At 41.8% G+C, this 21843-nt stretch overlaps 1 protein-coding gene across 5 annotated transcripts in view; it reads left to right on the top strand.

The window, feature by feature from the left end:
* Positions 1–21843, top strand: part of VWA8 (von Willebrand factor A domain containing 8) — a 221619-nt gene that overhangs the window by 157723 nt on the left and 42053 nt on the right. For all 5 annotated transcript variants that reach the window (XM_053308215.1, XM_053308212.1, XM_053308211.1 and 2 more), the window contains 4 exons: positions 3678–3759; positions 5021–5225; positions 13565–13673; positions 21364–21520. In XM_053308215.1, the coding sequence (XP_053164190.1) occupies positions 3678–3759; positions 5021–5225; positions 13565–13673; positions 21364–21520 (553 nt within the window). The remainder of the gene's footprint in view (positions 1–3677; positions 3760–5020; positions 5226–13564; positions 13674–21363; positions 21521–21843) is intronic.

The raw sequence follows: 21843 nt of genomic DNA, 5'->3' as shown, positions 1-21843 counted from the left end.
AATATAGGAGGGGTTTACTATTGCCTCCTCCTGTGCAGTATGAGATGATGCCTTTCAGCATCTTCCTATGTTGCTGCTGCCTGATGTAGTACCAGTGGGGATTCGAACTGGCAACCTTCTACTTGTTAGTCAAGCATTTCCCCACTGTGCCACCAGAGTAAATGTGTAATATACCAGAGTGAATACAAAATTCTGTGTTTGCGTATTGCACTAGTCTGGTGTAGAGCTTGCTGCTTTTCAAACAAGCTCATTTGGAAGTGGGAATGACTTCCAAATGAGCTTGTTTGAAAAGCATCAAGCTCTACACCAGACTAGTGCAATATGCAAATATAGAATTTTGTATTCACCCAAAGAACAACCTTTCTAGCCCTCTTCAGACATTAAGCTGAATGTGCATAGACACATGTACATGTTTGTGTGTGAATGACTGTACGTGTCTTCAGTGGCATGGCTTCTGTTGACAGAGGGGGCAGTATAGACACCAGTAGGAACCACTGAAGTCCAGGGGCATCTTCAGATCTTGTCCCAGGGCCACCTCCAACCTTGCTACACCACTGGGTGCATTCATTTAAAAAGTGAACCTGGTCACAGTCCCCCTCAAATGCAGGGTACAGAAAGGAAGTGTGCTGCAATATGATCATTCAGTATGAGTATGTATCTGTATGTGCATACAGATATGTACACAGTATACAGAATATGCATATGTTAAACTTAACATGTGAATAGGGATTCTATAGGGAGTGTAGTATAACAAGGGCTGCGTATATTTGCTGTTCAGGATGTGGTACAGGTGGCCCTCGTGATCTGCAGTCTCGGCACCCGCGGTTTCGTGTATCTGTGGTTGGGCAGTGTAGACCTGACTTCATTATCTGCAGTTTAAAAAATAGGCAGAATTTGCCTATCCATGATTTCTGGGTGGCTGGAAATGACTTCCAATGTCATTTCCAGCCACCATTTTGCAGGATGGGGCCATTTTGTGGCTCTCTTGTTTTTAAATGTGATTTTTTTTTGCAGAAAATCAGAGGAATTGGGGATGGGGGGGCGGCATTGCTGGAGACCTGGAAAGCATGGTACAATACTTTATTTCACTTATTTCTGCCCCCTCCCTACTTTTTTTAGCCCTTTTTTAACTTCAAGGAACCTAACCCCCCAATTCCTATTGACTCAAGGTCTCATTATCCACAGTTTCGATATCTGTGTTTGTAGGCCAGAATGGAACCCCCATGGATAACAAGGGCTATCTGTATTGGGCACAGAACTAAGCTTTTTAAAAAATCTCCTTTTGATTTTTTTTTTTTAAAGCAAGTTTGTAGCCCCTGTGTTTGTGGGAAATATTATTGAAAATGTGTGGATCATGACTTTTATAGTCTTCAAAGCCATGGCAATTTCCTGGAATGGCTAACGAGTGGTTTGCAGTGCAGCTTGCTAATGGCTAGCAGAATTAGACTACAGACTTATGCATACTTCCCTGAGAGTAAACCTTATTGAACATGCAATTTAATTTGGAGTAAACATCAAGATTGTTAGCACTCGGTCCAGGAAGTACACACCATCATTGTTTGGCTTGCTACCCCAGACTTATTGGCTGCCTGCCTGCTCCCCTGACCTCCGCCCTTGATCTTGTTTGGAGGAAGCAAAAGACAGTGGGGAGGGGCATCCTCTGAGCTGGGACTTTTCAGGGGCTCCTAATTATGCCCATTCCTCCTCACCTCCGTGCAATTATAATGGAAAGGTGGGGACAGAGCTGAGCACTTTTTCCTGATTTTCCTCCATCCCTGGTCCTTTTCTTTCACCTCTTCTCCACACAGATGCTCGGGGATGGTGAAGTGGGAAAGACAGTGGGTGGCCCTTATTCCTAATGGCAATCCAGCTGTTGGGCACAGCAGAGAGGGTGGAGGGAGGAAAGCCCAGAAGTCCAGGACCTCCACACCCTCGGGGGGCCCTCAAATCCTCTTTAGTCTGTCCCAGATGATGTAGTTGCCACACCACCAGCCCGCGCAATGCAAGGCGGCCGAGCTTGACTTGGCAGCTGAGCGTGACCTTTGCTTTAGAGACGGAGGGGGGAGTGGGGAAAGAAATGTGTGGGATGGGAATATCATAAGTTGCATGTTGAAGTTTTTCTGGTAATGCATATTTGCATAAATATACCTGTTTCATATTCTTACATTCTTGTGAGTACAGTTGCTGTTTGTGTCTTCAAGAACCCACATGTTAAAAATACTGTGTGTGTGGGTGTGGGTGTGGGTGTGGGTGTGGGTGTGGGTGGGAGGGCCTCCAAAGGTCCAAATTGCAAAATTACCCTGGTGCACCTCTGGGACAGTCCTTGCTTGTGCCTAGTGGCAGCCCAGCTGCAGGCTACAGTGGAAGAGGTGATTCCAATGACCCAGGAGTAGGAGTTGGGTAGCTTCCCTCAAAAGTTCAGTTTACTTCCCGAAAAACTCTGTTTTAAAAAATGGTGCAACACCACAGCTGTTGCAAAGAAGCCAGAAATAAAGATTGAGGGATGAGATGCTAATGGACAGTAATCCCCCACTGCCATATAAGAAGTGATTGCAAAAGGGAGGGAAATTTGAAAATAAAGCAAGGACTGGGGGTGAAATAGATCAACTATAATAACAAGGATGTCCTGGTGGTTAATAGCTTCAAACAATGGAAGACAGTTTTGGTTTGCTTTAGAGACCATGAAAAGGGTTAATTATTCAAAGTGTGTAAAGGAGATGATGTGGGCCTGAGCCAGACCCTGTGGGCTCAGGGCTCAGATCTTTTAAGCACCTCTGAGAGTAAACATGCAACACCTCTGGGAGTAAACATGCATAGAATTGTCCATACTAGCAAGTACATATAAGGGCTATGCATGATATGTTTTACAAACTGGCTAAAATAAAGCTGTGGGGACTGATTAATCATGTCCATCCTACTCTGGTCTTTCAGACACACACACACACACACACACACACACACACACACACACACACACACACACACGGACATATTGTACTTATGACAGCAAATAAGTAGAAGCTGGGCCCATTGCACTTTGACTTTACCCATTTGCTGAACATGTGCCGCATTCTGCATTGGTTCATGAATTATTTCACACTATAATAATGATGTACTTAAAGGCACATCTGTGACTGTTGACTGTAAAAATATGAGCCATTTGTTTCTAGCAGTAACCCATTTCAGTATAATTAGGATTGGACTGTATCCACCAAAGACATGGGGAAATGCCAGCAAATTAACCAGTGGAGCTTTTTAAAATCTGCAGTGCTTTAAAAAACAGTTAGCTGACTTGAAGAAAAATCATTTGATACACACTTCTCTCAATCTGTATCTCCAACTTTTAGCTTTTCAAAAGCAGTCTGCGTTAAAATGCTCTTCAAATATGCTTTCAATCTAGTTTGTTATGAAATGACAGATTAAAATGATTGCAATCATGCTTTTATTCCTAAGATGTTTGTTTACAGTTCTTTCATTGCATAAACATTTCTCTTCATTTCCTTACTTAAATTGCCTCTAATTATTCCAGTAATTCAAGTCTGTTGTTATAATTTTCATTTCATTTTCATTTTTTACCTGATTCATCATTTGATAAAATGTTTCAATAAGATACAGATATATTTATTTAAATAGTTCACTGATAGTTCTAAAATGCTCCCCAACTTCTCTGTTTGCAGATGTCACTCCTCCCCAAGTAGCTGGATATTTGGAAATAACAGATCTCACAACAAAGAAACTTAAATATCTCGCTATTCCCAGGTAACTGTGTTTTATCTTTAAAATGGTCTCAATCCTTCATAGTCAACAAACAGAAGCCGTTGAACTAAATCATGCAGCATTGAGCCACTGTCCAAAATGTTGAGCAGCCATCCGATGCCATCAAGGAGCTGCATCTCTGTACATTCAGGCTACTCTGAGCTCAAACAAAGCCTTGCTGAGCACCAGAGCGCACCGAGATGGGGAGTGGGGAGCTATTTAAGTGATTCCCCCCTGCTTCCATTAGTGCTCTTTGCCTTCCAGAAATAGGTCCCTGAAGGTTGCACAGCCTGCATGAACCAGGTTGCATGAACCAGGTAGCTGTTCAAAATGTCGGTAGCTGTTTCTCATAAATGTGAAATATAACTTTGAAAAGACAATGTTTGTATTACACACTAAAAAGCTTCAGCTTTGCTTTTTGTAGCCTCCTCTCTTTCTATTGCTCTCTTGGGCCTGTTCAGAAATTGCTTAGAGAGGAGAAATTTCAACCTGATAAAAGTCTTTGGAACATGACATACCCCGTAAAGCCCTCCTTCACTTTCACTGTGGAGAGAAAGTAACATCTGATACACAATGTACTGGGTTTATTTGAACATAGTGGCTGACATCTTGACGAATGAAACACCGGCGCAACGCAAGAAGCACCAGTGTTTCTGAAAAGTTCAGCTAACTCGGCTTTACTGCTGGCCCCTCAGTGGGGGCAAATTTCAGTGACCACCCCTTCCTCAGGAAGATCTCTGTGCTACCCAAAAATATGTGTCTGAAGGTAGTGCAGCTCTCAGGGACATGTTTTCAGATGGCACAGAAGGCTTCTGGAGGAAGGGAACTCATTTAAATTTCCCACACACAGACCAGCACCAGTTCAGCTAGTTTCAGTTTTCTAGGTTCAGTTATAGCATGGTGTAGTGGTTAGTGTACAAGACTTGGACTTGGGAGACCCAAGTTCAAATTCCTACTTGGCCATGAAACTCACTGGGTGACTTTGGGCTAGTCAGTCTCTCCCAGCATAACTTACATTACAGGGTTGTTGTGAGGATAAAATGGGAGACTTGGGGCGGGGGGGAAGGGGCCATGCACGCTGCATTCATGGGAAAAGGGGACCATGCACACTGAATTCATTAGATGCAGGGTGGGATAAAATGAAATAAATAAATATTTTAATAAACTAAGCTCTGCAGCATTCAAAGTTGTCTTAATTAACTTATTAGTAAACCAAGTAAATTCTCTTAACGTATTAGTAAACCATCTTCCTTTGGGTTTTCAGAACAACGTCCCTGACTCCCTATACATCATGGCTGTCAATGATTTCAGAAACGGATGTCCTGATGGTTTCACTTGGCAAAACTGGTGTGGTTACTGTAGATATGGGGGGCAGTGTCAGGCTCTGGGAAACCAGCTTGGAAAGCCTTCAGAGATCACTCCAGGAATGGAGAAACATGATTGGACAAGAGGATGGCAGGCCTGTGCAGGTAGGATCATGTTTGGGTACTCTTGGGCTTCAACTGTGAATGTCATGGCCTGAAGCTAAGACATAGTCTTGTGAGTTGCCTGGGATTATGTCTGCTCAGGCCTCAGAACCAGGCACAGAAGGGAACAGTAGTCCCTGCAGCCAGCAGTCGGTACGAAGCCTCTGGATTGGTCAGACCTGGTATAAAGTTTAGAAGGCTGGGCCCCCGCCCTTTTGTCTTCTCCCCTCCTTCAGGCCCTCACTCTAGCTTTGGCTCCAGACCCCAGGGGACTTGAATTAAAGAACATACACTCGTGTGGGTACATTACCAGCCTGGCCTGAAAATGCAGACTAACAAATAGAATGCATCTCCCATGAAGGAAGAAAACAGCTGATGATGGCAACTGATGCCACCAGCATTGACTGTGGTTAAGAGTGTCATAAAGACTCTGAAGCTGGAACCACAAATAATGAATCTAGTCTATAATGGCAACAGCACACAATACCCCAAACTGCAATTGCCATTGTTTCCACCACTTTTTTGCCTTCATCTGCCACAGCACTTTTAAGAAAGATAATTATTTCTCTTTTATCTACCCTAACTATATCATTCACGCCTAAGAGGATACTGTTCACAGCAGGATGCAGAAAGGAAAGATGCTTTCTGTCCATCAGATCTGCCCCAAACCACCTTTTGTCAATATGTTTTATATTACACAACCTTTCGCAACTGCTGACATGCTCTTGCTATTGAAGTTCATCAAATGCTTTCCATAGGTCATGAGAAGAAAGTGTCTCAGTATTTGTAGTGTTCATTGCTCTGCCAATGCCATCTGTTCTCCTTATCAACAGAGAAGCATCAGCACCATCTACTGACCAAATACTAGTATACAATGCACAGACTACTGTACTGTTCTCCTTAGAGCTGTGGCTCTCAAATGGTGTCCTGCAGAATCCTAGGCTTCCGTGGACGGCACTCCAGTATTCCATGCTGGGAAGATTGGGTATGGCAGAGAACTTCCCAAAAGAGTCTGTGTTACTGGTCAGTGTTACTGGTCAGTCTGTGTTACTGATCTTCCCCCTGAAATACATTGTCAAGGAGGAATGGGCACATTCTAGGGTATACTTTTAGTGTGATTGCAGATATTGTACCGTATGATGGAAGAAGATGCAGATGATGAAAGAAGATGCATGCTCCACATTTTTCTGCTGCTTCAGTAACTACTGAAGTAAAGATTTGTATGCCTTCTCCTGCAGTGCGGGGCATGGGCTGTATCTTCATCCGAGAAGAAGGAAAAAACCTTCCTCCTAAAGAACATCATCCAAGCTTTTCCCCCAATCTCCCTCCCTCCCTCTTTTATGCATGCACACTTTCTGTGTTCTAAAGTCTATCAGGCTCTTAGTTTACATAGGGTGCTAACAAGGCCCATTAACCTCATACATAAATAGCTCCTTGTTTAAATCTCCCTTTATTTTTTAGCATAATAGTAGCAAAGTGTTTGTCATTTGGGGAGGTGGGCGATGTTGAGGGGGAAGCTTGTGAATCACAAAGACCCCATAGGGGCCCCTTGTAAGCATTTCCTGGGCACATGCCTCTTAGCCAATGTTTTGCTTAGTCTCAATCCCCCATGCTTCACTTACCACTGCTGTCTATGGTGGATCAAATTGGAGATAATAAGAGTCCCAAATAAAATGGATTAAGCCTCAAAATGATAGACAACTCTCATACAGGAGGCTCATTCAGAATACAGCCATTTTCATATGTGTGTGTGTGTGTATGGATAAAATATTTCAGATTGGAATATATTTTGCTTTCTATTAAAGATTACATCTACAAATAAGGATTTTATCCTTGCAGAAATGTCAGATGACATGAAAAGTAGCAGAGGCTTATCTGTAGTTGCCACCAGCTCATTTACAAGGCAATAGGCCTTCTCTTTTACCACGACTCTGAAATGCACTCCCTGCTGAAATAAGAGCCACCCAATCTCTGACAACTTTTTAAAAGTCTCTAAAGACACATCTATCCACCCAAGCTTTTTAATTAAACTTGTGTTTTTAAATTGTTTTAAGGTTTTAATTTTTTTTAAAATTGTTTGTTGCTGTAAACTGCCCAGAGATGGGAATTTGGGGCAGGGTGCAAATATAATTAATCCATTCATTACATTGAAAAACATTTGCTGTCAATATCTTTCTTGAAACAAATCACCCTTTCTAATGATCTCGTGATTGCTCTATGTAATCCACACTTAACACTCCCAGAACAGTTCTAGGGTGACTTCAACAGTCACAAACAAGAGTGGGCTAACCAGCTTTCCTATTGGCACCAAAAACAGAGGTTGACTACTACTCATGGCTCTATGAACAACCCATTGCAATGGGGCTCCATAGTAGCACGGATTTAGGCACTCTTTACATGTTAATAATCACTTGCCAAATACCAGAATCGGGAAAGTTCTGTGACTGTATAGCAGAACACAAACCAGCACTGGACACTTAAGTATGTTCTATTTGCTAGAAGCTTCAGTCATAGCCAACATTTGTGCATCCTTCAGTTTTATTTGAGTTTCTCCAAGACCTCAAAGACCATGTATACTGAAGCCTACAAGCAAATAGAGAGCACACAGTAAATGTTCAGAATGTCAACAACCACTTCCTCTGAGCTTTCTTTGCTAAAAGTAATTCCTGAAACAAAACAGATATGAGGAAATTCTTAGTAAGGTCAGTGATGCCTATTGGCTTCATATCCAGTTAGTTGGAATTAAGTAAGCTCACTCTCTCATACATCTATAGCCTTAAGTGAAGGTTAGCTAAGCAGCAGCTGGCCAGACTGGATCTGGGCCTCAAATCAACATTATCTGTTAAACTTGGTGGCCCTATTAAAATTTAATCCAAGTGTAGTTTTTTTTAAAAAATAATCCTGTTTTCACGTGTCAGGAAAAAGACCAATGAATCTCCCTATGCATATCACGTTTTTGAGCTGACAGTACTCAAGTCAGTGGCATGGTGTGGAATCTCTTGAATGGGAGACAGACCAGGGAGATGCAGGTTCCTTCAAACCAAACTCAGCCATAAAGCTCACTAGGTAACCCACTGTTTTTCATTGCACAGCTCTTTCTCTCTTGCTCCCTTCCCCTTCCTCCACATTCTCTCTCTTTTGTCCTCCACTGCTGCTGCAGCCAACCAACTGGCCCGTGCTCTTTCTCTCTTCTTCCTCCAGGCTGATAACATGGCACATTCGCCCGGATGTGGTTTTACATTTTTAGCTTCTGGTTAAGATTGTCTTTCTTCTCTACAGGCCTTGCTCACTTAATTTTTATTGATAAATTTAACTCTAGTTGGAAGCGGTCAATATCTCGCCAAATAAGTTTATATGGCTTTAGTCGGGATGGTTTATTAGAAATGGGTTTTTCTCGTGCAAGACTGATACTAAAGCAGCGGATCTATGACATGGAAATGCAGACTGATCGATCTTTAATCTCTAAAGACGTTTTCCTGGGTCTACAAATGTATAATACTAAACCTGCGAATTACTTGGACAAGATTAACATTTCTAAGTACCGCAGGATGTTCACATTGGCCAGATTTAATGTGCTACCTTCAGCTGAACTAGAAGGTAAATTTAAAGGGATACCAAAAGAGCAGAGACTATGCCTTGCGGCTCTGGAGAACAGGAATCTATCTTTCATATTTTACTCCACTGTCTCTTCTATAGGGACTTTCGAACTCATTATATTTCCTCATTACTGGCTGATTTCCCAGGACATACAGATGTATTTTACGTCAACTATCTGCTCTCAGATCAGGAGGAGGAAGTAACATTTAAAGTTGCTAAGTTCTGTGAGGCAGCTAAGAATGCTAGACAACAGATGGTAAACCAGATTATGCAAACTGGAAGCTGCTGATTAGGATGAGTCTATGCCTCTGTTTATATCATGTGTATATTATTATAATATCATGTGTATTATTATGTATGCTTTAAATTTTGGTCTATGACCGTAAATAAACATGACTGACTGACATTGCACATACTGAAGTTAAAAGAAAAATTGGCAGCGAATACATCAGGAGACTTAGAAAAATCCTCAAGTCCAAACTCAATGGCGGGAACACCATACAAGCCATAAACACCTGGGCTATACCTATTATCAGATACACTGCAGGAATAATAGACTGGACCCAGGCAGAGCTAGAGACGCTAGATCGTAAGACCAGGAAAATAATGACCATTAATCATGCTCTGCACCCCCGCAGTGATGTAGATAGGCTGTACCTCCCTCGCAGCTCAGGTGGAAGAGGAATGCTGCAGGTCCATCAAACACTAGAGGAGGAAAGAAGAGGCCTTGAAGAATATATCAAGGACAGTGAAGAAGATGCACTTCAAATGTTCAATAATGAGAAACTATTCAACACCAATGAAAGAAAGCAGTGGGTACAAATGTGGGCCGGCATGGTGTAGTGGTTAGAGTGCTGGACTAGGACCAGGGAGACTCGAGTTCAAATCCCCATTCAGCTATGAAACTCACTGGGTGACTCTGGGCCAGTCACTTCTCTCTCAGCCTAACCTAATTCACAGGGTTGTTGTGAGGAGAAGCTTAAGTGTGTAGTACACCACTCTGGGCTCCTTGGAGGAAGAGCTGGAGATAAAATGTAAATAAATACAATATAAGAAATAAATAATAACTTTGCAAAGCAAGATGGTTGTTTTCTCCTGGTTAATTTCTGGTACATTCCATTCAGATTGCTGCCATTCCTTGGAACCTTGAAACTCAGACTTTATGTGAATAAATCTACAAATCAGCCACTAATTTCCATATTCATACATTTACCAAGCACTACAGAATCCATCTCCATGTGGCAGCCAGTGTAGTCTTTTGAATGTGTCAGGACACAACAGGGAGTTATGTGCTAGTTCTTGGATGCCTGCGTGCTATAGAGTACTATACTGGAATATGTCCTATCATGAGGACTTCAGTCCAGATAGGATATAAGAAAGGTAATTCTCAAGTAAGACCCAGTGTTCTGATTCCAGTGTAGGACAAAGGAGTAAACTACATGTTAAATGTGAATGCATATCACAGGGCCTTAAAAACAAATAGAACTGCTTCGAGAGAAGGGAATTCAGGGCAGAGAGAGCGAGCAAATTCTTAACTATTTTCCACCTGCTGTTTCACCACTCTAAATTGCATTCCTCATGGGCTTTCCCCACTGTGGTGCTTGAAACACATATTTTTATTCCTCCATCAAAAAGCATTTTCCAGAAATATGCATTTGGTTCAGATTGATTGGCATTCCCTAAAAAATCAGTCATTCAGATTCTTTCTTTTTATATACCTTTTCTGTTTGAAAGCTAGATTGTTGATTGTATGTGAAATGTTTTCCGGTGTCAATTGTAGATTCTAGAATGGATTTTGGTGCACATGATCCTGCCTGACTGAAGCAGGAATTCTGTGTAAAATCTCAATTTTCTTCTTTATGAAGTGGTAGTAATATTTTTCTCAGTTCACTGATGACCACATGAGGGTAACAGTGAGCCTATGATACTAGCCATTTACCCTGTGCTGGATAATTAACATAAACAGCATATGCCTGCTTCAAGGCTATTTAAGGATGAAGTTGTGGATTTCTATCAGCTTCTAGTAAGTCTTTTTAAAGAGCAGACAGGATGACAGAGAAACCAAAGAAGAGGTTTTTCAGGATAGCTCAGGTTTCATTGATCTGATGAAAGTAAAGGTTCATAGTGAGCTTCTTCAACCAAATCAAAACAAATATATCTTTATATGTTGTAGCAAAAAATAATAGTATAAGCAGAGACACAACATTAAAATGAAACAGTGCTGATCTACCCATACTGCTATAAAATCACTTGCCTTACACTAAAAATAGTTAATATATACAGTACATATATTCTAGAAACTCCTTATCTTTCTACAGCTTGGAACCCTTGGGAAAAATTTGAATTCAGCCCACGAATTAACTCCAATGAACATTTTAATGAACAGATTGATATGCATACTTCAGTAATATGAATATTGCATAATATAGTTACTATTACAAACATGATGTTTTTGTCATCATAGGAGGGCTATGATGACTGAGTGTGTAAAACTATATGAGCACAAATTGTGTTCATATTAGTAGGATATGATTAAAGACCAAGCAGCTACAGCAAAGAGGCTACAGCAAAGGATAGACTGGAAAAAATCTATATAGTCTCTTGCTTGATATTATTATGGAGTGCAGTGTTAATAAATTTTATAATAAGTGGGTCAAATACAGCATATCAAATTTCTAATGATTTGGGTGTGAAAAATTTCTAGAAGCGTTCAGTCAATTGAAAGAGAAATCATTTGAAAGTGAACTTGAAAATATATATGGGTTGGACCCAGCCACCTGATTCCAACACACACAAACTATACAGAGAGAAAGTACTTCTGCACACACATCAGGGGGCCATTGATTTCCTCCACAGCTACATACTTCTTCTCCATGCTCCTCCCTTAAAGCCATTCCAGCCAGGGGCATATCTAGGGTTGGGCAGGCAGGGCACGTGACCCGGGAGCCACTTGAAGGGGGGCGCCATTTCTTTAAAGAAAATTTTAAAAAAAATTTAAGGCTGCCAAAAACAAAATGGCCCCCACGCATGCTCAAATCGCCTCTGTGAGGCCCTAGGCCATACCAGGCCTCACAGAGGCCATTTGAGCATGTGTGGTGGCCATTTTGTTTTCAGCTGCCATTTTTTTAAAAAAAAAATATTTTAAAAAATGGCCACTGCACATGCTTAAATGGTCCCTGTGAGGCCCTAGGGCCAGCAGGGGGGAGGGGTAAGCTTTGAAGACCCCCTTTAGGAAGCCCCCCAAAGGGGCTACAGGTAATTTTTTTTAAAAAATTAATATAATATGTCACTGTACACATATTCAGATATGTGACTTGTATGTGATCTTCAGACTTGTATTTTTCCACTGATGTTATGGTAAAGTTATCTGAAAGATGGGTGTCAGGTGTTTGGACAGGGGGCGCAATTTCAATGCTTGCCCTAGGCACTATTTTCCCTAGATACGCCTCTGGTTCCAGCAGGTCTACCAACTGCAGTACTTTAGGCAATGCTCCAGGGATAGAGTTGCCATGGCCCCCTGAAATTCCTGGTTTCACCCAGGTTTTAAGCATCTCACCCAGATTGCTTTAGCCACCCAGATTTGCCCAGATTTCAGCTTTCTTTCTTTCTTTTTTAAAGCTAAGCTCTAGCCCTTGTAGAAGCGAAGTTATGGAGCAAAACATGCAGTCACTATAGTGCTCAAAAATGATTTCCAAGCCAATTTCCATAATATGCAAATTAGGCACCCAGATTTGGAAAGCCAGAATATGGCAACCCTATCCAGGGATTCCTGAGGCAAGTGAGGGAGGGAGGTTACAAAGCCCAACAAAGTGAAAGGGGATGAGGGAGGGAGTCTGATGAAGAGGGTAAAGATTCCTCTGCTGCCTTTTGCAGCCATAGCTCCCCCTGGGAATGAATGATCACCCAAGAGCTCTGGAGCAAGCTCCCATTTCCTGATGGGAGGGGCACCTGAAAAAGGAGTGGAATGCAACTCTTGAATTCTATTTCTATAATTACTAGTTAGACAAAAAAGCCCTAACTAATATTTCCCCCTTTCCCCCCATTACAATAACACACAAGCTTCAGAAAGCACGTTCTTTATTTTCACTCAGTTGATTAAAATTCACCTTACATTGAAATTGGCTCTCATCGATTAAACATTGATGAATTTTGAAGACTCAGTGGGAGTCAATTTTAACGGACAAGGATGAATGTGATTGATCTATTTATTTTAGACTACAGTCCTAGCTGAGTTCTGTTAAGCATTATTTTGGCATATATGTAAAAGAACAACATTTTATGTACATTTTATTTTCAGCCCCATTTTTACATATGACTTGTTTGCTCCATTATGTTGCCTGCATTTCTGTTTGAAGATGATAAATTCAGACAGTGCCACATTTTAGGATCGAAGTTCTCAGAAGCGAGTGTGCATAAAGGGCATTTTGATGAAATTCAGATTAACTCTTATTGTACTGTTGTTACATTGATTTCCCTGAGGAGCTCTGATTATTAGAACAGGTACAGTTCTTTGATGCAGAGCATGATATACATTGACTTGCATACACTTTTGCAATACCCCAGATGCAGCAATGACCTTCTTCCTACCCAGAAAGCCTATTATTTAATGCATATTGCACCATCCATCCTTTAGGCCAAGGAATACCAATCTGTCAAATTCATTCTATGTCTGGATTTTATGCACAAGCCATGATGGATTATTCTTGTGCCATAATTTTCTTCATGTTTTATTTTTACCTCAACAGATAACTATCCAGAGAGACAGCGGTTTGGATGTTAGCTCTCCTAAGCATGGAAAGATGGATCCTGATAACACACCTCATGTTGGTGGAAACACATGGGCTGGTGGGACAGGTACAATACCATTGTTTCTCATTGTATGTATCTGCCTTTAAACAATGTTTCAGGTGCCACCTCAGAATTGTGAGAGACTAGGTGGAGAAGATGTACTGAGTCCTCTGAATAATGTAGCTTGTAATCTCCAACAATTTGTTTGTGGTAAAAGTATGCTTCTTCCTTTTCAGCAAGATTTTTCTCTGGGAATCTCATAGCAACAGAACTCTTGATGTTTCTTTTTTTATTTTTAAATCATTATGGTATTGCCCTTAATAGCAGTTTTTCCTCCTCCCTCACACCAAAATTTATCTGTAAAGATTTTAATTTATTCAAAAGAAGTATGTCCGTCTCTGTGGCTACCACAGGGCTTTGGCATACTAAGAGTTTCTGTCAAAATATCTCCATCTTTGATTTATTTTAAAAGGACCCTTAAGACACACCTGTTTTCTCAGGCTTTTAATCAAAATTAATTTAATACTTTTTAATTGTTTTTATTCAGTAAAATTATTTTAATTGTTGCACTCTGTGAATTGTTTTTAATTGGTTTTATTCTAATAAAGTGTTTTAATTGTTTTTGGTTTTATATTGTAATTTGGATTGTGTACACTGCCTAGAGATGTATATATCAGGCAGTATATAAATATATACTATGTATATATTTATATATATTAAATAGAGCCCTTACTACCTGAGTGTATTTAAGGTTGCTTAAATCTTGTGGTAGCAAGCATGACTTGTTCCCCTAGCTAAGCAGGGTCTTCCCTGGTTGCATTTGAATGGGAGACCACATGTGAACACTGTAAGATATTCCCCTCAGGGGATGGAGCCACTTTGGGGAAAGCAGAAGGTTTCAAGTTCCCTCTCTAGCTTCTCCAAGATAAGACTGAGAGAGATACCTGCCCAGAGGCGTAACGGGGGAAACGGCGCCCAGGGCAAGCTCTGCCCCTGAAATTGCACCCGCCTCCCCCACATACCTGCGCCCCCCTGGCCGGAGTGAGCGCGGCGGTGGCGGGCAGCGGCAGATTGCGCGGAGGCAGGAGTGAGCGTGGAGGTGGTGGGCGGCGGCGGGAGTGAGCGCGGCGGTGGCGGGCGGCAGCGGATCGCCGAGTGCAGCAGAGTGACGCCGAGGCCTGCCGTCTGGCCCGGCGTCGCTTCCCAACTGCGAGGCATTCTATGAACTGCGCAGGCATGCCTGTGCAGTTGGGAAGTGACACTGGGCCAGACGGCAGGCCTTGGTGTCGCTCTGCTGCACTCGGCGATCCGCCGCCGCCCGCCGCCACCACACTCGGCGATCCGCCGCTGCCCGCCACCGCCGCACTCACTCCCGCCGCTGCCCACCACCGACGCACGATCCGAGGGGGGTCGGGGGGCATGCCACTTTTTGGCGCCCCCATGTGGCCCACCAGAGTGGTGCCCAGGGCACGTGCCCTGCCTGCCCCCCCATCGTTACGCCCCTGTACCTGCCTGCAACTTTGGAGAAGCCACTGCCAGTCTGTGTAGACAATATGGAGCTAGATAGATCAGTGGTTTGACTCAGTCAAACCACTTTGACAACAGCTTCCTATGTCCCTCACCAACCGCGAGGGTTCCATTCCTGGAAACCCTTGCGGTTGGTGAATTCGCGGTTGACAAGGCATCGAAATGAATGGGAAATGGGGATAGGGGAAATGGGGATAGGGGAATTGCGAGTGCCGAAGTGCTTAAAATCCACCCCCAAAAGGTTTGAAAAATCCCCCTGGCCCCCATAAAATGTCCCCTTACTCCTGGAAATGACACCCCCAACCTCCCCCCCAAAATTGGCCCAGAACCCCCCCAAATCACCCCCAAACTCCCTGAAAATGACCCCCTAACCCTCGAATTGACCCCATGATCCCGGAAATTGGCTGGGAAAATGGCTGATTATTTTTTTAATGGCGCCATCCATGAATACTCAAGTTGCAGTTGGTGAGGGGGGGTCACAGTTTGCCAGTCACGCTTACTCAAATCGATTGGCAAACCCACGGTTGGCGAGGGACAACTGTATCTAATGAGTCTAATGGAGATTTTGCTGTCTACTACCTGTCCTACAAAACAATGATTTTTGATGAAAATGTACTAAGATATCTTTACTGAATGAGATTTCTCCATGTTGTCCATTTGAAGTGCTCACTGATCTACTGATTTAACATACTGTTCTTGTTCATTGAAAATTAAATCATCTCAAAGAGATGTGGCTTCAACACCTATGCAGCCTTTTCAAAGATCTCTGAATGTGAAGGAACTGCCTGTTAGAATCAGAGTCAGAATGAATACAGTATTAAATGAACCCCCCAATTAAAGGTAGGACCAGTGTAGTGGATTGTGAGTAAAGGAAAAACTAATCCTTTCCTGATTCAGGCCAGGTTAATGGATAATCTCCCTGACTGGTCTAAACCAGTTCTGCAGCACAAGGGAGACTTTAATGCTGAGTCATCCCTTTCCTGTGCTCTGAGAAGCAGACTGGCTGGCTTAAAAATCTTTAACTTTCCAAACCCAGGAAAGCTAAGAAAAGATTCTGGTAAACCTAGAAGATCTGGTAAGTTCCTGCTGCCACCAAGCACTCTAAGACTTGCCTAGAACTGGACCTTTGGATTGAGTGCTTTAGTCCAAGGTCCCTCTATAGTTGGGTACTGGACAGATGCAAAAATCTGCTCCCCCTTTTTTCTGACAGTCAAGACTGAAGAAAAAACCTTTCCCTCTCATGCATTTTGCCTGCATGTGGAGCTAATTATTAATTTAGCCAAGCTGTCTTTGAGACGTGTTCTGCGTGAGAGAAATCCCCCTTATCTCCGCCACAACCCAGCTGGTTTAATACCCAACCCGCTGAGGGTTGTAAAAAGAACATAGAGAAAAAACCTTTTATTCAATTACTACAGATGGGTTATGTCTGAGGATTTTAGCTTTTTAGATACACTTAAGAATACTCAGTTGGTTAAAAGAATACTTCAAAAGCACCCCGAATGATGCTGGGGTGGTATACAGCAAAATTTAGTTACAGTACTTAGTTGTAATGAACAAATATTTAGGAAAATGCAAAGCACACACACAAAAGAAAAATAAATTCCTGACGCACAGTCTGAATAAACAAACCGTTCTGGGTTCCCAAAGCCAACAAAGTACTGGCTTCCCCTTTCCTTGACTCACCAAACTCCTGCTGAGAATCAAGCCTCTTGCAGATCTCTCACCGAGAGATTACCCTGCAGCTGCACCATGAGGCATCTGCCCTCATGCTAGTCTGCACTCTCTGCTCAGACTTCCTTTCTTGTTCCCAGAATTTCCCCCTGCAGAGCTCTGATGTCCCATCCACCTGTTGGACTGATTGGTTGAACCCTGGAGGTCACCAGCCTATCAGTCAAGACAGGGGTTCACTTCCTGTTAACTCTTTAGAGGGAGAGGAGACTGGTCACTACAACCAGTAATTCACCAGCTCTCCAAACATCAGTCTTGACCTCAGAGCACTACTAATAGAGAGTTACGTACTTTGGGAAGGTTATTGCAGAGCAAATACGTTCAAAAGATGTGCCTAGCTGGTGACAAGATTTATTATTATTATTATTATTTCTTGTTTACACAGTCAGACAGGTGTTATTGACTGGTTTGTTTTATCCAGACATCGAGTCCTTCCCAAGGACCTGGGATGGCTGAATTTTATCATCAATACTGTTGGTTATTATAGATAATGTCGCAGAATATAGGCTGTTCCCAGTAAAGCTGCTTTTTGTAATTGGCTGATGGTGATTTCTGTGGCCCCTATGGTGTTGAGGTGCTCTTCAAGGTCTTTTGGAATTGCACCCAGGGCGCCAATTACCACTGGGATTATTTTGGTCTTTTTCTTCCACAGCCTTTCCATTTCAATTTGTAGATCTTTGTATTTGTTGATTTTTTCTATTTCTTTTTCTTCTATCCTGCTATCCCCTGGTATTGCTATGTTGATTATTTTCACTTGTTTTTCTTTCTTCTCGACTACAGTTATATCTGGTGTATTGTGTGGCAGATGTTTGTCTGTTTGTAGTCGGAAGTCCCATAATATTTTTACATCTTCATTTTCTACCACTTTTTCAATTTGATGGTCCCACCAATTTTTGGCTACAGGTAGCTTGTATTTTTTGCAGATGTTCCAGTGTATCATCCCTGCTACCTTGTCATGCCTTTGTTTGTAGTCAGTCTGTGCGATCTTTTTACAACAGCTGATTAGGTGGTCCACTGTTTCATCTGCTTCTTTACGAAGGCGGCACTTGCTGTTTGTTGTGGATTTTTTGACTTTTGCTCTAATTGCATTTGTTCTTAGTGCCTGTTCTTGTGCAGCCAGTATTAAACCCTCTGTTTCTTTCTTCAAGTAACCATTCTTAAGCCATTGCCAGGTCTTGGTGATGTCTGATTTTCCACTTATATTGTGCAAATATTGACCATGCAGGGGCTTATTTTTCCATTTTTCTGCTCGGTTCTTGACTTGTTCTTTCTTGTATGCCTGCATTCTTTCGTTGGGGTTGAATAGTTTTGCATTATTGACCATTTGAAGTGCATCTTTTTAAATGTCCTTGATATATTCTTCAAGGCCTCTGTTCTCCTCCTCTACTGTTTGATGGACTTGCAGCATTCCTCTTCCACCTGAGCTGCGAGGGAGGTATAGCCTATCGACATCACTGCAGGGGTGCAGAGCATGATTGATGGTCATTATTTTCCTGGTCTTACGATCGAGCGTCTCTAGCTCTGCCTGGGTCCAGTTTATTATTCCTGCAGTGTATCTGATAACAGGTATAGCCCAGGTGTTTATGGCTTGTATGGTGTTCCCGCCATTGAGTTTGGACTTGAGGATTTTTCTAACTCTCCTGATGTATTCACTTCCAATTTTTCTTTTAACTTCAGTGTGTGCGATGTTATCAGCCTGGAGAATGCCCAAGTATCTGTAATGTTCTTTCTCTCCCAGGTTCTTGATACTGCTTCCATTGGGAAGTTCTATTCCTTCTGTTTTTCTTATTTTTCCTCTTTTCATTATTAATGCAGCACACTTGTCTAGTCCAAACTCCATTGCTATATCGCTACTGAATATACGGACAGTGTTTAGCAGTGATTCGATTTCTGACTGGGACTTTCCATACAACTTCAGATCGTCCATGTACAGCAGATGGTTGATTTGACTTGATGTTTTAGATGTTTGGTATCCAAGGCCTGTTTTGTTGAGTATTTGTGAAAGAGGGGTCATGGCAATTACAAACAATAGAGGGGATAGTGAGTCCCCTTGGAAAATGCCTCTTCTAATGCTAACCTGTCCAAGTGTCTCACCACTGATTGTTAACTGTGTACTCCACATGCTCATTGCTTTTTTTATAAATACTGTATCTGAATGTTTTTGCTGACACCAGTTGTTTCTAAACATTTTAGTATCCATGTGTGAGGCAATGAATCGAAGGCTTTCTTGTAGTCAATCCATGCAACACTTATTGGTTTTTCTTCTCTTGCAGTTTTCTAAAATCATTTTGTCAATCAGCAGCTGGTGTTTTGTGCCTCTGGTGTTCGGGCAATTTCCTTTCTGTTCAACTGGAAGCTGTTTGTTAGTTAATAAGTGTTGCATCACTTCATCTGCTATTATTCTAGTTAATAATTTGAACATGGTTGGTAGGCAGGTGATCGGTCTATAATTACTTGGAACTGCACCTTTTGCTGGGTCTTGCATGATGAGATGAGTTTTCCCAGTTGTTAGCCATTGTTCAACATCATCGCCTTGCAAAATGTGATTGAACTGTTTTGATAGTTGTTTATGAAGGCTTGTTAGGTGTTTAAGCCAAAAGCCATGCAGTTGATCGTCGCCTGGTGCAGTCCAATTTTTAATTTTCTTTGCTCTTTCACTTATTAATTCTGGTGTTATTATTAGATCTTGCATTTGTTGATTACATTTTTTGACCTCTTTCATCCAGCCTGCTTTTTTTTAATAATCTATTGGATTGTCCCATAATTTTCCCCAGAATTGCACTGTTTCTTCTTTATTTGGTGTTTCTACGTTTCTTGCAGTTTCTCCTTCTATACTTTGGTAGAAACGTCTCTGATTCAACGAATTGGAGATTCTGCCTGTGTTGTGTAATTCTGGCTTCATATCTGCTAATCTTCTTTGACACTGCTGTTATTTGCTGCTTTATTATTTCCAGGACTTCTCTAATTTTCCTTGAATCTAGGTGGTATTTTTGGATCAGATACTGTTTGGTGTTTTCATTCTTCAGCTTCTTGTCTTTCATATCTTTCAATTTACTAGCATCTGATCTAAGCCTGGAGATTTTATTTTCTAATCTAATCTTCCATTTAGGTGATGTACTGCTTTCTTTTTTTTACAGGTCCACTGATCTTATATCCGAGCTCTTGTGTTGTTATTGTTGCTGTACTGTACATTAGTTGGTTTGTTTCTTGCAAATTATTGGTTGTTATTTCTGCAAGTGCATCACTGACATCTTTTAATGCCTGAGCAAGTTGTTTTTTGGCAACTGTTTTTAGAGCTGGAAGTCGAACTCTGGTGGTTGTTTGGTTCATGTGCTCAGTTATTTTTTGCTTTAGTTGTTGCTTTTCTTGTTGCTTTTCTGTTAAACGGTATTTGGTTTTTTGAGGTGAAGGCAAAGGGGCGGTTGCCTGGTTTTGATTTTGAAAGAGTTCAGCAACAGTGACATCCTCAATTTCCGACACCTCCTCCACCTGCGCCTGAGCAACTTCTTCTGTTGGTGGTAATTCTTCTTCCATATCTTGAGCCTGTGTTGCTCTTTGCAGTTCTTCCAGCTCAACTCCTGTGAATACTTTATTTCTTATTATGAATCTTCTCTGGTCTGCTAGCCTTTGTTCTGTGATTTCTGTATCTGGATGCTTCTCTTTCCAAATTTGGTACATTCTTTTTAATTAACCTCTTCTAGTTGGACTAGACTTGTAATAGCAGATCATTATTTCCTTGTTGGCATTTTTCGTATATTTTTTTCAGTTAAGCGACGTTTCTTCTAGTAACTTTGCTGTCTTCAGCCCTGGTTGCTCAACTGAAGATCCTGAGTCCTGTTGCCCACTTGCCACCAGATGTCCAGGGACTATAGCACCTGGCACGGTCCTTGTTGACCTGAGCGACGACCGATCTGGTATAGATTTATTAAAGTTACGTCTCACCATATTGTTGATGGGAGAGGCACTCTTTGTCTGGCTCCTCTGGTGAGACCTGTCCAGTATGGTTGGACCTCTGGCATAGCTCTCACCTTCCTCAGAGCACACAAGCCCCACAACCACGCCAAGGTAGTGCCTCACTGGGGGATTTTTAAAAAATTATTATTATTATTATTATTATTATTAAACCTTTTATACCGCCCTTCCAAAAAGGCTCAGGGCAGTTTACATTATACTTAAAAGATTTGTGGTTTCTCACAACTAGAGGCAGGAGAAGTGAAACAATCTTTGGACCAGCAACATTTTATCACAGCTCATTTAAAAACATACCTTGAGAACTGAAAGGAATGTGTACAGACACTCTGAGCTATGGCACACACACACCTATGCCTTCTGAGTACAGAATCTGAGCCTGAGTAAATGGTGTGGGTAATCCAACATAACATTTGAATAATCACTTATTTCTTACATAGAAAATAAATCTAAAAATATGTACAGTGTTCTAAGGAACTCATCAAGTTCTCATACAACTGTTATCAAGCACACTTTTCTCACCTTCTTCCAGGTGGGAGAGACACTGCTGGTTTGGGTGGCAAAGGAGGGCCATACCGACTGGATGCCGGTCACAAGGTGTACCAAGTATCTCAAGCTGAGAAAGATGCTGTGCCTGAAGAGGTGAAGAAAGCTGCCAGGGAGATGGGCGAGAAGGCTTTTAAACAGAGGTGAATGTCCACCTGTTCTGTATTTACCTTTCTGAACTGGAGACTTTGATAGATATATAATAGTGTAAGAATTTTCTGAATTAAATTCTGTGTCTCTGCTAGCAACTGCAATCCATTAAAATACTAACACACAGGAAGGCTTCATTCAGCATTTAAAGGCATCAGTTCTGATCTCCCCAAATTATATAGAAGTCTATTAAGGAGACATGGGCAGTTGCTGAAAGAGTTATGCACTCTTAACAATTTTTTTTTAAAAAAGAAGTAGTAGTCATAAGCTCCTCCTCCTTCCCCGCTTAAGTTTTGATTGTATATTAATCCAGTGA

Source organism: Hemicordylus capensis, chromosome 3 (assembly GCF_027244095.1).
Source record: "Hemicordylus capensis ecotype Gifberg chromosome 3, rHemCap1.1.pri, whole genome shotgun sequence".
NCBI classification, from domain to species: domain Eukaryota; kingdom Metazoa; phylum Chordata; class Lepidosauria; order Squamata; family Cordylidae; genus Hemicordylus; species Hemicordylus capensis.
The sequence above is the reverse complement of the archived record's forward strand: the minus strand, read 5'-3'. Positions and strand labels throughout refer to the sequence as shown.